The sequence below is a fragment of the Spermophilus citellus genome (assembly GCF_964194105.1).
Source record: "Spermophilus citellus genome assembly, chromosome: 10".
Lineage (NCBI taxonomy): Eukaryota > Metazoa > Chordata > Mammalia > Rodentia > Sciuridae > Spermophilus > Spermophilus citellus.
In genome coordinates, this window is record NC_138197.1 from 119,877,181 (window position 1) to 119,894,507 (window position 17,327).

Here is a 17,327-nt window from a genome sequence, read left to right on the forward strand (position 1 = left end):
GCCCCCAGTCCTTTTCTGTCTGTACCTGAAAGAATTTCTTCCCTGTCCTGTGCCTCCTTTCTCCACCCACAAAAGGGAAATAGCAATACGCATCTCGCTGGACTGTTGGAAAGACAAATTAATAGAGAGAGGGCAACTAAGGACGCTGCCTGGCAGTGGACGTCCGTCGGTTGATTGCTGGCAAGAAGAAATAAATTTACACATAATTTGTCACCTGCTGAACCTAACAAACCCAAGTCACCTTCTGTGGTTCACCGTTTCTAAATTTCTGGCTTGGCGTCCCTCAAACCGGACCTCGATTCCCTGGGCAGGCTTTGCAGCGACCTTCCCTCGGGCGGGCAGAGATGCAACTCCCGGTTGCAGGTCTCCCCGAGCCCGCCTGCTCGGGCGTCCTCCTCTGCCAAGAGCTCCCAGCACTTCGGACCTCTACTCGAGCTTTTCCCCGGTTGTGAGCGGCGACCGTTTGCAGGGGCTGGCCCGCCTGCATAGGGTAGATGTTCAGTTAAAGTGGACGCGAAGGACAACGTTGTACTTTCTCCCCCGAATACTCCAGTGGGGGCGCGGGGCGAGAGGGGTAGCCGCGGTCGGCGGGACAGTCCTAGCCACCCAGGACTCGCGGCCCGGGGCCGGACCAGCCACGTCGCTGCGGGCCGGGGCGGGGCTCCGCAGAGGACTGGCCTGGGGCGCCCGCCGTCACGTGACGCCCCTCCCGCGCGCACCGCTGGGGGCGGTCCCCGCCCTCCCCCGGAGCCGAGGCGCTGGAGCGGGCGCGGTGCACTGTGGGCAGAGGGGCGGGGGTTGGGAAGATGGCGGCTCCCAGCCTCCTCAACTGGAGGCGGGTTTCCTCCTTCACGGGGCCGGTACCCCGCGCCCGGCACGGACACCGAGCCGTGGCCATCCGGGAGCTGATGATCATCTTTGGCGGGGGCAATGAGGGCATCGCGGACGAGCTGCACGTCTACAACACCGGTAGGCGCGGCGGCGACTCTTCGGCCCCGCCTGCGGGAGCCTTGGAGGGGGAGGGGAGACGAGGCGGCGGCCCCGGCCCTGACAGCTGTCACCGCCCGGTCACCGCTTCCTCGGCTGGGCGGCCCGGGCCCGCAGCATCTTGGACCGCAGCTCCGCTTCCCCGGGGCCCCGCGGGGCGGGTCGGACCCGGAGCCGGGGCGCCGCTTCTCAGGTGGGCCGCCCCGACCCCTGCGGCCTCGCCCACTGCGGGGGCCGGGGTACCGCCGCTGTCAGGAAACAAAACCCCCTCCAAGCCAGAGCGCCTCCGGGCCGTGCCTTCTCGCCTTCCTTCCTCGGCTTCTCAGGAGGAAGGGCTTAGCGGGCGAGGAGGGAGAGGGTCCTTCTGGGACCCTGCGCTCAGTACGGCCCCAAATCCGGCAGAGCTTCGCGGTTTCCCCGGTCGGTCGCCCCTGACCCAGCGGGGAGGTGGCTGGGGGCGAGCCCGGCCTGGTCTCTGCGGCCGGGGTGCGTGCGGCGCCGTTCGCGACCGGTCTCCCGATACGAGGGTGTCACGACTTGACCCCCTGCAGATCGCAGGTGCCCCTGGTTAGCGAGGCCGCCCTGGCCTGGACTCTCCGTGGCATAGAAAGCTGGAATTTATTGTTTTCCCTCCACTTGCAAATACTCCAGTTATCTAAAGAAATCGGTGCCCTTGATGTAAGGCTAATTACTGAATTGGGGGTTGATTTCATGATCGACAACTTTTCTTTGACCAAACAACTTAACCCCAGTGGTCTCTTTAAAGTTTAACAGAACAGTAGAGTAGGGAACTTTTTCGTCCTCTCCTCCACCCAACAACCCAGAGTATAACGTTAAAAAGCTATGGATTTAGTATGGTGTGAAAACTATGGCTTTCGAACAAATTTGACCTAACTTGAATCTTTTCTGCCAATTATCCAGAATCAGCATTAAATTTACCAAGTCTTTCAAAATTTCAGATTTTTATTTGTAAAACGGCGAAGATACTCACCCAGCAGAGGGTTTGTAAGAATTGGATGATATAGATCGGGTTTTTTCAACAATAGCACTGTTGACATTTAGGGCCAGATGATCCTTTGCTGTGGGGTATTATTGTGTACATTGTAAGATGTTTGACAGCATCCCTGGCCTCTGTCCACTACTTACCAGTAACATTTCCATTTCCAGTTGTGACAACCAAATTGTTTCCAAACGTTGCCAAAGGATGATTCCCTTGGGGGTGGGAATCATCCCCAGTTGAGAACCACTGACACAGATGATACCTATAAAATATATATTCATAGAATGTGATAATCATTGTTATAATTGATTTTAATTTTATTTTGGCAATTAGTTACAAATCAGTGGTTCCTACCAGCTGTTAGAGGAGACATCCCTCCAGGTTGTGCTGCCCATGGATTTGTCTGTGATGGTACCAGAATATTAGTATTTGGGGGAATGGTTGAATATGGAAGATACAGCAATGAGTTATATGAGTTACAAGTAAGTGTATTTAAGATTTATTATTTCAGTCTAAAGTTTTAATACTGATACTGGTCATAATTCATCAAAAGATTGCAAAATATTTCATTAGCATATTTAAAATAGCATGAGCTTCACACTTTATAGCTTGAAAGAAAATGTTTCCACTTCATTTAAAAGCCAAAGTTTCTAGTCTAAGTTCTTTTCCATGCCCAGTGTGACATTTGTAACATTAAGTTAAATGTTTTACATTACTTGCATGTGTTATATGTTTAGGTTTTTGTATCTTAGTGTAATAGTTTTTCATTTTTAACCTGTAACAGAAGCACCTGAAGGATTTGTGAGAACAGATTGCTTGGCCCTGCCCGGAAGCTTTATTGTCTCGAGTGTGGTCTGAACATTTGCATTTCTGCCAAGTTCTCAACTGATGCTGCTGGTTCCAAGACTGTATACTTGGAAAACCACTGCTTTGATGTCATACAAATTGTTACCTCTCACACTAATCATTACTCCCTGTTTTTCCCTGATCCCCCACAATATGTGAAAAAGAGGGTTTCAGTGCATATAATCATTTCTAAATTTGACTCCTTTATTAAACCAGATCCCTCCTTGACTTTTCTTGATTTGTGCATGTTTCCAGGGTCATTATTTTGAGGTTATCTGCGAGTTGGCAGATGTAGATGAATTATGCTTATTTATTATTTATAGCTATTTATTATTTATATTATTTATAGCTATTTATTATTTATAGCTAGAGTATAATTTTGGAGGTTTGGTTTGTGAAATGAGCTTTATGTTAATTTAAATGTTAAAATACTTAGCATATATGGGTTACCTAATATTTGAAAATAAGTAAATAAATAAAAAATTACATTTAATCTTAAAGGTATATATAATAAAAATTTTTAAGTTGGAAAACATTAGTATTATTAATGTTATTATTATTTATAAGCTTAGTATACCATTGTGGAAATCCTTATATATAGAAAAATTAATTAGAATTTCTACATATATTTTAATTATAGAAATTATTTGTTATTTGTCATTTGTTTCAAAAATTGCTTATTGAAGACTTCTGATGGCATTTGGTTGAAAATATATTGGTATGATGCACTGTTGACAGTGTAGGAATAGGAATGCTTTCCTGATTTTACCTCAGAGTGTTTGGTCTTTTTCAGGCAAGTCGATGGTTATGGAAAAAAGTGAAACCCCACCCCCCTTCTTCTGGTTTACCTCCTTGTCCTCGGCTTGGACATAGTTTTTCTTTATATGGTAACAAATGCTATTTGTTTGGTGGTCTGGCAAATGAAAGTGAAGATTCAAACAATAACGTTCCCAGGTATGCCGACTCTTGTTTTAGATCAAATGCTTATTTAATGATTTAGATGAGGATCATTTGATTTCCTCCATCTTTATTATAAGGGATAAAGCTTAACTTTTTTTTTTTTAACTTTTAAACCTAACAGTGAACAAATTTTTGTGTACTTGTATTTTCCTTAGTCTCTGGAGCATATCTGTTTTCAATCAGAAATTATCTTACTAAATTTATATTAATATAACTTGTATTAATATATTTATGTGTCTTGATCTATAATGTATGTTTGCTAGTTCATTAATGATAACCTAAAGAAACAGATGGTTATTTAAAATTATATTTTTCTGGGAATTTAGTGATAAAAATATGACTTATAAAATCATTTCCACATTTCATAGGAGAAATTCTTAAAAGTGATTCACACTGGCAAACACTTTTCCTCCTTTTTCTAAACACAAGTAATCACTATCTCTTTTTTCTGTAGTTTTAGTGTAAAAGCTCTTTTTCTTTTTTTTTTTTTAGAGAATTTTTTTTTTAATATTTATCTTTTAGTATTCAGCGGACAGAGCATCTTTGTTTGTATGTGGTGCTGAGGATCGAACCGGGCCGCACGCATGCCAGGCGAGTGCCGCTTGAGCCACATCCCCAGCCTCAAGCTCTGCTTTTTCTTATTTTGTTAAATTCCTAAATTAAGAAAATTTTTTGTTGATATTGTGAGTTTGATTTCTTAATTTTTTGTTTATTGCTAGTTTATGGAAATAAAATTGGCTTTGTATGTTGACTTTGTATCCTGTGACCTTGCTGAATTAATCTTTTCAATCATTTTCATGGATTTCAGTTTTTCTTTTTCTTTTTTTTTTGGTGGTGTTGGGGATTGAACCCAGAGCCTTGTGCATGCGAGGCAAGCACTCTACCAACTGAGCTATATCCCCAGCCCCTTTACAGCTTTCTTATTTTGTATCTTCTTTAAAAAGACTCTTCCTCTCCAAAATTATAAAAAAAAAATTTTCTCTCATTTCTTCTAATACATTCACAGTTTTGTTTTTTGTGTTTAGAACATTGACTGGGGATATAGCTCAGTGGTGGAACACTGGCTTAGCATATGTGAGGCCCTGGGTTCCATCCCCAGCACCACATTAAAAAAAAAAAATCAATACATTTGGAATATACTTTTGTTATTAGTGGTAAGGCTTTTCCCTCTTTTTCCTAATTGATTTATTTCCATTTCTTCCAATACTATTTACTACATAAGCCTTTTTTTTTTTGGGTACTGGAAATTGAATTCAGGGGCACTCAACCACTGAGCCACATCCCCATCCCTATTTTGTATTTTATTTAGAGACAGGGTCTCACTGAGTTGCTAAGCGCCTTGCCATTGCTGAGGCTGGCGTTGAACTCGTGATTCTCCTGTCTCAGCCTTCCGAGCCACTAAGATTACAGGCATGCATCGCGCCAGCTTACATAAGCCATTTTAAAATGCCTTAATTTTTATATAAATGGTTCATTTCTAGGCTTCCTTCCAGGAGTTGCAGACTGCGCTTTGTGGGCAAAGTTTGCCTGCTGGCCTATTTTTATTTATGAAGTTTTATTGGATGGGCTGGGGTTGTGGCTCAGCTGTAGAGCTCTTTCTTGCCTAGCACCTGTGAGGCCCTTGGTTCAATCCTTAGCACCACATAAAAATAAATAAAATAAAGGTATTGTGACCAACTCCAACTAAAAAGTAAACTTTTTTTTTTTTAAAGTTTTATTGGAAGATAGCCATGTCCATTCATTTGCTTATTATGTTTGGTTGCTTTTGTGTTAAAATAGTAGAGTTGAGTAGTTGCAACAGACTTTGTGGTCCATAAGGTCTAAAATATTATCTAGCCCTGTACAGAGGAAGTTTGTTGACTCTTGTTTTAAACTTTATTCTGTGTTATTAATTTATTTACTTTTCTATCGTTAGTTGCATTGTTTTCTGGTATATGCCTTTAATGAGGATATTTTCTGCTTCTTTTGGTACTGTGGTTTGAACCTAGGGGTGCTTTACCACTGAGATACATCCCTAATCCTTTCTTAAATTTAAAAAAAATCTATTTTGGGGGAGTGGGGTACCAGAGATTGAACTCATGGGCACTCTACCACCGAGCTACATCCTCAGCCCCTTTTTTTTTCGTATTTTATTTAGAGACAGGATGCCACTGAGTTGCTTGGTGCCTGGCTGTTGCTGAGGCTGGCTTTGAACTCGCAGTCCTCCTGCCTCAGCCTCCCAAACCACTGGCTGAGATTACATGTGTTCGCCAGCGGGCCTGGCTGAATTGTTATTAAATTCTGAAATATGAGCCACATTTTTATTCCTAGTTAAGACTCCTTTTATTATATTACAGAATTTGTTTCATACCTTGTCAAGTTCACATTGCTTATTTAAAAATATATATATATATATACACACACACATACACACACACACACACACACACACACTCAATGATTTTGCCTATTTTATTTGGGGAGTGAGTGCTATATCTGTTATTGATTGGTCATTATCTTCATTTTTAGTATTTCTCTTTTTTAATATTTGTATATTTTTTTTAGGTCTAGATGAACACAATTCAATGCCTTTATTTTTATGTGGTGCTGAGGATTGAACCCGGGTCCCACCTTTGCTAGGCAAGTGCTCTACTGCTGAGCCACATTCCCAGCCCCAGTATTTCTTTATATTAAGAAAATTTGGTAGGGGCTGGGGTTGTAACTCGGCAGTGGAGCACTTGCCTAGCATGTGCGAAGCTTTGGGTTCCATCCTCAGCACTACGTAAAGATAAATAAATAAAATAAAGGTATTGTGTTCATCTGCAACTAAAAAACTAAAAAAAGAAAATTTAGCCTTTTTCTGTGATGTCTAAAAAACAAAAAACAAAAAAACGTTTTTCCAGTTTGATCTTTTTCTTTCTTTCTTTCTTTTTTTTTTTTTTTTTTTTTTTTTTTTTTGGTACTTGGTGTTGAACCCAGGAATGCTTTACCACTGAGCTACATTCCTGGTCTTTTTAGTTTTTTAAAATTTTGAGACAAGGTCTCACTAAATTGCTGACTGGTTTCGAACTTGCAGCCCTCCTGCCTTAGCCTCCCCAGTCACTGAGATTATAGGCATGTACCACTATACCTGGCTTTGACCTTTTTCTTTTCATACAGTTTATGGTGGGTCTTTCTAAAAAAAAAAAAAAAATCTTATTAAATGTTTTCTGTGTGGTATGCTTTACTTGTTTACTTGTTTTACCATTTTTAATTTTTTTCTTAATTCTTTGCTTCCCTCAGTTGCTTAGAAATTAACACTCATTTTAAACTGAAAATGTCTTATCACCTCTGGGAATAAATTGCTATCTTACCATTAGCATTCTTTTGCCTATCACCTTTTGCTGTATGTTCAATATATTCTTGAATCTATTCTGGACTATAGTGATGTTAAGAAATTAGCTTTTTAGTAATTTTTTTTCCAGTACTTGGATTGAACCCAGGGGTACTTCATCACTGAGCTACATCCTCATCCCCCTACTTTTTTTTTTTTAAATCTCGAGACAGGGTCTTGCTAAGATGCTCAGGTTGGCCTCAAATTTGAGATCCTCCTGCCTAGGTTGCTAGGATTACAGATTGTACCACTATGCCCTTTTTTAGTACATCTTTCTACTAAGAATTAAGAATATACAATTAAGAATATCATTTTATCTGGGTGCAGTGGCATACGCCTGTAGTCCCAGCCGGAGACTGAGGCAGGAGGATCTTGAGTTTAAAGCCAGCTTCAGCAAAAGCGAGGCACTAAGCAACTCAGTGAGACCCTGTCTCCAAATAAAAAATAGAAAATAGGGCTGGGAATGTGGCTCAGTAAGTGTCCCAAAGTTCAATCCCTGGTACCACAAAAAAAAAAAAAAAAAAAAAAAAGTAACGGGCTGGGGATGTGGCTCAGTGGTAGAGTGCTCACCTAGTACTTGTGAGGCCCTGGGTTTGATCTTCAGCACCACATATAAATAAATAAATAAATAGAATAAAGGTATTGTGTCCAACTACAACTAAAAAATAAATATTAAAAATATAACCATAATTTACTGGTGTTTTGCTCTACCATTTCTCTTATGCCTTTCTTGAATTTCTTTTTCCTAGTTAACATTTTGAATCATTTTTTGCCAGAACAATTACATGGCTAAACTTTGAAGTTTTATATGTCCTAAAATGTTTTCTTTTGGTCTCTTTCTTTTTTTAAAAAATATTTTGAAAGTTATAGATGGACAGAATGCGTTTATTTATCTATGTATCTATCTATTTATTTATTTATTTATTGTGCTAAGGATTGAACCCAGTGCCTCACATGTGCTAGGCAAGCGCTCTGTCACTGAACTACAGCTCCAACCCTTGCCCTCATTCTTTTTTTTTTTTTTTTATGTTTGTTTTCAGTCATCGCTGAATACAGTACTTTGATTTTATTTATTTATTTTTATGTAGTGCTGAGGATTGATCCCAGGGCCTTGCTAGGCGAGTGCTCTATTGCTAAGCCATAATCCCAGCCCCTTGCCCTCATTTCTTGAGTAAAAATTTGGTAGGAAGTAGATTCCTACTAAAGTCATTTTGCTGAAAACTTTGAAAACATCCATAACACAAATAAGTTTAATGCCAGCGTCTAAAGTAAAGAAGCTACTTGGACATTGCTATGACATTGCAGTGGGGAGAAAAGTTGCAAAGCAGCATTTGTATATGCCTTGTTTATCATATGTTGACATCCAGAGAGAGAGGTGTCTTATAGGTATTTGCCCAAATATTGTATGAAGTATATGTTCTGGTTATCTATTACTGTGTGATAAACTGCCCAACGTTTAGTGCTGCAGAATTACAACTATTTTATTATGCTCATGAACTCTGTGGGTCAGAAATTCATACAGGACACAAAAGAGAAGGCTGGACTCTGAAGGGGAAGGTTTGAATGGTTACTCCCATAACTGATACCTCAACTGAGATGGCTGAAGGACATACTGAAAGTACTGTCACCCCGTGTACCTATGGTGGCCTCTTCAGATGGTGGTTTTTTTGGTAGCTAGACTTTTTTACATGTTCAAGAACAATGATTTTGTGAAGCTATATGGATCTGTGGAGAATCAAAGGGAGGAGTCATAGACCCCACCCCCTGATGGGAAGAGTGTCAGAGAATTTTGCTTTGTGTTTTAAAGCTACCACCATTGTCACTGATACCTTCACTGTTGGCTAAATGATGGCAGGGATTTTTTTGTTCTCTTCTGTTCTCTGCTAAGCTCTGGAAGAGCACCTGGTACATAGTAGTATTTGGTAAATGTTGAATGAATGGTCTGGGGTTTCTGGTGGCTTTATGAATTTAACACTAATGCTAAAAACCATCATCTGAAGAGGTCACACAGAGTGGACAGTACCTTTGGCATGTCCTTCAGCAATCCCACTTAAGACATCAAACAGGGGAATAACCATTTAAACCTTCCTATTTGAGAGTCCAACCATTCTTTCTGTGCTCTCTTTTTTATTATTATTATTATTTTTTAGTTGTGGGTAGATAAAATACCTTTATTTTATTCGCTTATTTTTTTGAATTTTTTAATATTTATTTTTTTAGTTCTCGGCGGACACAACATCTTTGTTGGTATGTGGTGCTGAGGATCGAACCCGGGCCGCACGCATACCAGGCGAGCGTGCTACCGCTTGAACCACATCCCCAGCCCCTTACTCGCTTATTTTTATGTGGTGTTAAGGATTAAACCCAGTGCCTCACACATGCTAGGCAAGTGCTCCATTACTGAGCCACAACCTCAGCCCCTCTGTGCTTTGTTTCTAATATGAATTTTTTACATACTTTATGAATAGAAGCAAAAAACAGATAAAAGACATGTATTATCTGAATGTTTTCTTTTTTTTTTCATGATATGCAGATATTTAAATGATTTCTATGAGTTGGAGCTGCAGCATGGTTCTGGTGTTGTGGGATGGAGCATTCCAGTCACTAAAGGGATTGTGCCTTCTCCAAGAGAATCCCACACAGCTGTTATATATTGCAAAAAAGATTCTGGAAGTCCTAAAATGTATGTTTTTGGTGGAATGTGTGGTGCTCGCCTGGATGACCTGTGGCAGCTTGACTTAGGTAAACTTAACTTGACTCAGGCTAGATTGGTATGATTATAAGGGCAAATTTCAAATACCTTGAAAATGTTTTTTTTAAATATTTATTTATTTTTTAGTTGGACACAATATCGTTTTTTATTTATTTTTATGTGGTGCTGAGGATCGAACCCAGGGCCTCGAATGTGCTAGGCGAGTGCTCTACCGCTGAGCCACAACCCCAGCCCTTGAAAATATTTTTGATTGTAGTATTTATTGAGTTGCATTAATTATAGCCTGTACTTGTAGTCTCAGACACAGATGTGATGCAATCAGTTAGGCTAAACAAATGAATTTGATATATGATAGTAACTCTTCTGTGTTCCCTGTAAGTAGTTTCACCAGAGGTTCTGGTTTACCAGATATGGTCCTGCTTTACCTGGTATGGTCCAGCTTTATGCTTACTGTTCTGTGTAATTATCAGTAGTACTCCATTTCACACTGAAAAGTGTCCAGTTGAAAGTTATATAAGGCTACCTTATCAATAGGAAATGTAGCATTAGCAATTAGTCATTAAAAAACCCTTAGGTAGCTTTTTCTGAAGGGACTCTAGGTATGAGTGACTAAAGGGCAAATGTGTCTCTCACCTTTAACTATAAAGTACACTATAGTAAATATTTGTTGAATGAATGGTCTGGGGTTTCTGTTTACGATATGAGTTTAATACTAATGCTAAAACCCACTGTCTGGGGCTGAGGGTTGTGGCTCAGAGGTAGACGCTTGCCTAGCATGCGTGAGGCTCTGGGTTTGATCCTCAGCACCACATAAAGTAAAATAAAGACATTGTGTCCACCAATAACTAAAAAAATAAATATTTAAAAAACCAAAAAACACGTCTGAAGAAGCCACACAGGTATGCAGAGTGACACTACCTTCAACATGTATAAAGTACACACAATGTACTTTTACTTGAAACATTAAAAACACTAATATTGTTCTTATTTCAGAATTGGGTGATACTCTAAGTACACCTTCTCCATAACAAATGCTAACATTCAAGTGTAAATAGATTTCTGTCTGTCAATTTATGTCAACTGAAAATGTTCATTTTAAGATGAAATTCATATAACTGCTGTGAAACATTTTTACTTCATTTTGACAAGTAATTACTTTGTTCTATTTTTTAAAAAATTACACAAGTTGAGGTAATTTGCTATATTAGATCAAGTTGCCAATATCCTTTTTTTTTACTTTTAGAAACTATGTCATGGTCAAAACCAGAAACTAAAGGGACAGTTCCACTTCCACGAAGCCTTCACACGGCCAGTGTTATAGGAAATAAGTAAGGATTTTTTTTGTGTTGTTTTGCTTTAAAAAAAAATAGATGTATGTAAAAGTGATACTCCTAGTTTCTTGGAAATAGATTACTGAACTTAATGATGTTTGTGCTTTCTGAAGCTAAAAAATATTTGCAGAAGCTAAAATACTTTATCATTTTCTTATCATACTGCTTCTTATATGTCTTTGTCATTTTCTTTCATATTGCCTCTTATACATCTTTATCTTTCTCACAACTCCTTGTCCAGAGTAGGCACTACCTGAGTGTAAGGCAGGATGTTGTCAACTGATAGATTTTTTTGTGGATGGTTTGGTATACCTATCTCACTGTTTCTTTTGACATATTTTTAGCACTGCTTGATTTGTATTCAGGCACATTACAATAGTTGTGTTTGGAAGGACATATGGAGTTATGATTAGAATACAGGCTTTGTAATTATATTGCCTAAATTCAAGCCTCAGGTTTCATACTTGTCTTTGTGACCTGGGGCAAGGAAATTTAATTCATCTGTACCTCAGTTTCCTCAAGAATACAATGCAGATTAAAGTAAAACTTCACAAAGTTTTAGTGAGGATTAAATGTATTAATACATAAAAATGCTTAGAACAGTGCCCTATACATTCAGAGCACTTGAAAAAAATATTAACTGTACAAGTATCCCTATTTATGTAACATTGGCCATGGTTAGGAGTACTATTTAAGTAGAACTTAATGAAGTATTTACTAGTATGGGGTTTTAACCTTAAATGTAATGTTTCAGGACAGTACTAGTTGTAATTTAGAATCTCACTAATTCACAGAATTGAAAACTCGGGACTTAATAGATTACTTGAAAAAACTGGTAAGATCTGAGTAGTCTGAAGTTCAGTATTTAACAAGTGTTTTTTTTTTTTTTTTTTTAAAAGCCAGTAAGCACATGCCTGCAATCCTAGAGACCCAGGAGGCTGAGGTAGGAGAATCGCAAGTTTGAGGCCAATGTAGACAACTTAGTTAAACCCTGTCTCAAAATAAAAATAATGATTAAAAATAAGGATGGGGGATGTGACTCAGTAGTACAGCTCTCTTGGGCTCAATCCCCAATACCACAAAAATAAATGCAGTTTTCCATTGGAATATTATATATTCCAGCAAATAAAATTCAAAAAATGTGGAGTTTCCCTGATTGGCATAAGGACTCATGATCCATAAACTCTACCTGATGAACTTATCTTCTTTAGCAGCCATGAGGCTTTTCTCAAGAACCTCTAGGACTCTGAGGACATAGTTTTAAATTTATTTTTTTGTTTTTTCTGGTATTAGGGATTGAACTCAGAGTCACTTTACCTCTGAGCCACACACCTGGTCCTTTTTATTCTTTTTTATTTTTATTTTTTTTAGTGTTGATGGACCTTTATTTTATTCATTTATTTATATGTGATTCTGAGAATTGAACCCAGTGCCTCACGTGTCTGAGGCAGACGTTCTACCACTGAGCCACAACCCCAGCCCCTTCTTATTCTTTTTTTCAATTTTTAGAGAGGGTCTTGCTAATTTGCTGAGGATCTGTCAAGTTAGTGAGGCTGGCCTCAAACTTGTAATCTTTCTGCCTGAGCCTCTAAGTAGGTGAGATAATAGGCATGTACATATTGTGCCTAGCAGTCCTGAAACTGAGTCAACAAATAAATCTTATGTTCATTTTTAACATTCTAATCCAACAAGTGAAATTAAATCACCTACTTTCTGTTCTTGGTTTTCTGTTTTTTTTTTTTTGTTTTTTTTTTTTGATTGTTGTTCAGAATGTACATTTTTGGTGGATGGGTTCCACATAAGGGGGAAAATATTGAGACTTCACCTCATGATTGTGAATGGAGATGTACCAGTTCATTTTCTTACCTAAATCTAGGTGAGTCTTTTAAGATTTACTCATTGAAATAAGATTTATTAATAAAAGAATTTGTGAAATTTTGATGTTTAAGAATAATAGATCAGTCATGGATATTCCTATGGTTTTAGATACAGCAGAGTGGACCACTCTAGTATCAGATTCTCAGGAAGATAAAAAAAATTCAAGACCAAGACCAAGAGCTGGACACTGTGCCGTAGCAATTGGCACTCGATTATATTTTTGGAGTGGAAGAGATGGCTACAAAAAAGCATTGAATAGTCAAGTTTGCTGCAAGGATCTTTGGTATCTTGATACTGGTGGGTAAGAGTATTTAGCAAATAAAATCTATCCTTTAGGTAAATACTCAAATAATTTTTGTCTTTTAAGACTTAATCTAAATGACACTGCCTCTTTCCTATAATTAAAAAAAATGAGAGAAATAATTTGTGTAGATATTTCCCACATCAGAGGAATATATATTAATTGCTCTTTTCTTAAGTGTATCTTGAACTTAGAGATTTCTTTCCAAAGAATAGAGTATGGAAAGGGAAAAAACAGTAGTCTCATGGGGAAACCTGTAAGCACCACCTTACTGAAGTGATCAAGGTTAATGTCACTATTGATAAGTCATACTGATATATTTACGCTCCTGGAAATCATGATAAGAAAGTACTTCATCATTGTGGTACTCTTCCCAAAAATCTATTACTTGAATCTAACTTTGAAAAATGTCAGATAAACTCAACTGGAGGAACGTTCTAGACTTTCTACAGAATATCTGTACAGTAATCTTCAAAAGATTCAAAACAATTAAAACATGACTAAGAAATAGTCTCAAATGGAGGAGTGTAAAATGATAAGATGACCAAAGGCAGCATGGTGTCCTGGATTGGATCCAAGAAGCCAAAAGACATTAAACCATTTTGTCCTATTGTCCCAGATTTGTGGAGTGTGTATAAAAACTTAGACATAGTTTATAAGATGCAACATAATTATATAAAAGGATCTAATTATAATTAACATTAATATTAATAAAATAATATATATAAATTATAGATTATGAATTCCAACCTATTTCATAAGGCACCTATGTCAATTTTGTTGAAATAGTCACAGAATTGAAAACTTGGAACTTAATGGCTTAATTGAAAAACGAGGAAATCTGAATAGTGTGAATTTTAGTAAATAGTATTAATTAGTGGCAATTTCTTAGTTTTAGCAAATGTAGGGGAAAAGGTAGATGGCAACACTGTACTATCTTCATATCTTTTCTGTAGATCTGAAATTACCATATATTAAAGTGGGTTTTTCTTAAAGTATTAGTGCACCAAGAATTTTTTAAATGTGAAACTCACATCCATTTTCAATAAATATTTACTGACAGCTGTGATGCAAAAATTGTTTTTTAAGTGCTGAGAATACAACAGTGAACAAGACTGGTAACGTCCCTACTTGCACAGATTTACATTATGAAAGAGTGTGAGAGCGGGGGATAACAAATAGTACAACAAGCAAATGAACAAAATAAGTACCATTTCTGGTAAGCATGTGGAGACATGAGATAGTGCTTGGAGGTACTGGGAATTGAGGCTGGTAGCTGCTTCAGAGTGAGTAGTCAGAAAAGGCCTCTGAAGAAATGATATATGGGATATGTTCCAAATGGTGAGGAGGAGCTACCCACCTAAAAATCTGGGGAAATTATTGCAGGAAGAGTGAAGAGCAAATTCAAGAGCCCATAGATGGGAAGATTTGGCATATTTGGGAATAGATTTGAGCCAGTTAAACAAAGAGAAGATTGTAATAATGGAAGTTAGAGATCACCATGGGACAGATCATGAAGGTCCTTGAATGCCATGGTAGATTTTAAATTGTTTATTTATTCATTGACTGATTCATTTATCATTTATTTATTTTTGTGTTAACTGATATTGAACCCATGGCCTCTTGTGTACTTGTAAATTGTTTTAAAAATACAATGGTAAGGTATGTTTAAGTTTGAAGGAGACGTGATACGATTGGATGTACCCTGGGAATGGACACTGGCAATTGTGTGAAAAATAAATTGTGGGGGCAAAAGTGTATACAGGGAGACAAGTTAGGGGGCTCTTGGAGGAATCACAACTGTCTTAGGCTGTAGTGGAGACAGTGTAGAAGGGGAAGAATGGGTAAGCTCAGGATATGTTTTGGATTCTGTTGACAGAACTGGCTGATAAATTGGGTGTGGCAGGTAACAGAAAGAAAAGTTGAGGGTGAAATTTTTAGCCTGAATAATTTGCTGAGATTGTGTTGAATGGAGAAAACTGTGTTGAATTTAGACCAGGCTAAGTTTAAAATTATATCAAACAAACAATTGATGGAATAAACAGATCTACAGATTAGTGTAGACATTAGATCTAGAATTTTTGTAATTTGTGGTATTATAGGAAAAGAAAATTATAAAACATACCTGAGTCTCCAGTTTTTTTTTTTTTTTTTGGTGGACATAGTATCTTTGTTTTACATTTATGTGGTGCTGAGGATCGAACCCAGTGCCTCATGTATGCTAGGCGAGCACTCTACCACTGAGCCACAACCCCAGCCCCAGTTGTTTTTTTTTTTTTTTTTATTTTTTTTTAGTTGTAGTTGGACACAATAACTTTATTTTATTTATTTATGTTTATGTGGTGCTGAGGATTGAACCCAGCACCTTGCAAGTACTAGGCAAGCGCTTTACTGCTGAGCCACAGCCCCAACCTGGACTCCAGTTTTTTTAAGTGTGTAAATAAAAAATTAGCAAGTTGACACACTTAAGTATTATTTGAGAAGTGAGATTTGAGTTCAGTTTTCTGACTTATCACTCTTTTCTACAGTAGCATGTACTACTTTTGTAATATAAAACAGTTTAATGTTAAAATTAAGATAGTTGAAAAAATAATAAGTGGAACAACAAAGCTAGAGACTAAATAATTTCTACATAAGAAGCCCATCCTAACAAGCAGGAGAGAAATATGAAAACTCCAACATACTGAGTGGTCTCTGAAACTGGGAATTAATAACCAAAATCCAAGGATAAAAATATGTGTACATGGGGCTGGGGTTGTGGCTCAGTGGCACAGTGCTTGCTTTGCACATGTGAAGCACTGGGTTCGATCCTCAGCACCACATAAAAATAAATAAACAAAGATACTGAGTCTCTCTATAACTAAAAATAAAAATAATAAAAAATATGTGTACATGATGAATTTCACTCTGTAGGAAATATATATCACTTTAAACATATTCTCTAAGGGATCTGTGACTTTAAAAGTATATAAACCATTGGATCTGAGTGGCTAGTTTTTTAATCAAAGATTTTAGACACCAATATTTCCTCTAAAAGTAATCATGGCCACTGCCATAAGGGCAGAATTTGGGTGTGGCAGGTAACAGAAAGAGAAGAATTAAGGGTGAAGTTTTTAGCCTGAATAATTTGCTGAGAAAATTATCATCACTTTTTGGGGGAGGTAGGGGATATTTATCTTGCCTTTTTCACTTTTAAACTTTATACATTGGATCATATTTAAATGAGTACTAGAACTCCATAATATGACTTTTCATGAAAAATAAGTCCTATTTTTTCTTGTTTTTATAAGCATCTGTTTTCAACTCTGTTTAATGAGATCCTTTACTTCCACATCTCTACTGTTGCATGCATATATTGTTACTTTGTTTGTTTGTTTTCCAGTTTTGGTGTAATATACCCACTTACTACTATGAAAATTAAAGGATCTCTTCCCACAATACGTCACCTCTCTTCTATACTTTTTCCACCTCCTATCTTTCACTATGACTACCCCAGAGTTTCATTAGATGAGTATTCAGTATTTACATTATGACTGTATAAACACTATTTATAGTTGAATCTTCCTTGTATGGTTTTCTGTTTGCCATGGAGCAAATTGTCTGTTTTGTTCATGTTAGATCTGTACGCATGTACCACTAGTTCAATCTGTACTGTTATTTGTTAAATCTTCTCTCATTATGGTTAGATGCATCAGATATTCTACCAGATTCATCATTTTAACTTATTTATCTTTTTAGTTGTAGTTGGACACAATACCTTTATTTTATTTATTTATTTTCATGTGGTTCTGAGGATTGAATCCAGCGCCTCACACATGCTTGGTGAGTGCTCAACTACTGAGCCACAACCCCAGCCCCTCAAATTCAACATTCTGAAGAGAGTTCTCCTGCCTTACTCTGGGATGGTTGCCCTCTACAAATCCAGCACAGCTATCATCCTAGAGTCTTTATCGTCTTAC

General features: G+C 37.9%; 1 protein-coding gene across 4 annotated transcripts in view; it reads left to right on the forward strand.

Annotated features, from left to right (window-relative positions):
• The first annotated feature begins 787 nt into the window (after positions 1-787).
• The window catches only part of HCFC2 (host cell factor C2), a 41,144-nt gene continuing 24,604 nt past the window's right edge, over positions 788-17,327 (forward strand). For all 4 annotated transcript variants that reach the window (XM_081310157.1, XM_081310158.1, XM_081310159.1 and 1 more), the window contains exons 1-7: positions 788-969; positions 2,321-2,469; positions 3,627-3,787; positions 9,679-9,887; positions 11,102-11,186; positions 12,959-13,065; positions 13,176-13,364. In XM_081310157.1, the coding sequence (XP_081166283.1) occupies positions 807-969; positions 2,321-2,469; positions 3,627-3,787; positions 9,679-9,887; positions 11,102-11,186; positions 12,959-13,065; positions 13,176-13,364 (1,063 nt within the window). In that variant the 5' untranslated portion in view covers positions 788-806. The remainder of the gene's footprint in view (positions 970-2,320; positions 2,470-3,626; positions 3,788-9,678; positions 9,888-11,101; positions 11,187-12,958; positions 13,066-13,175; positions 13,365-17,327) is intronic.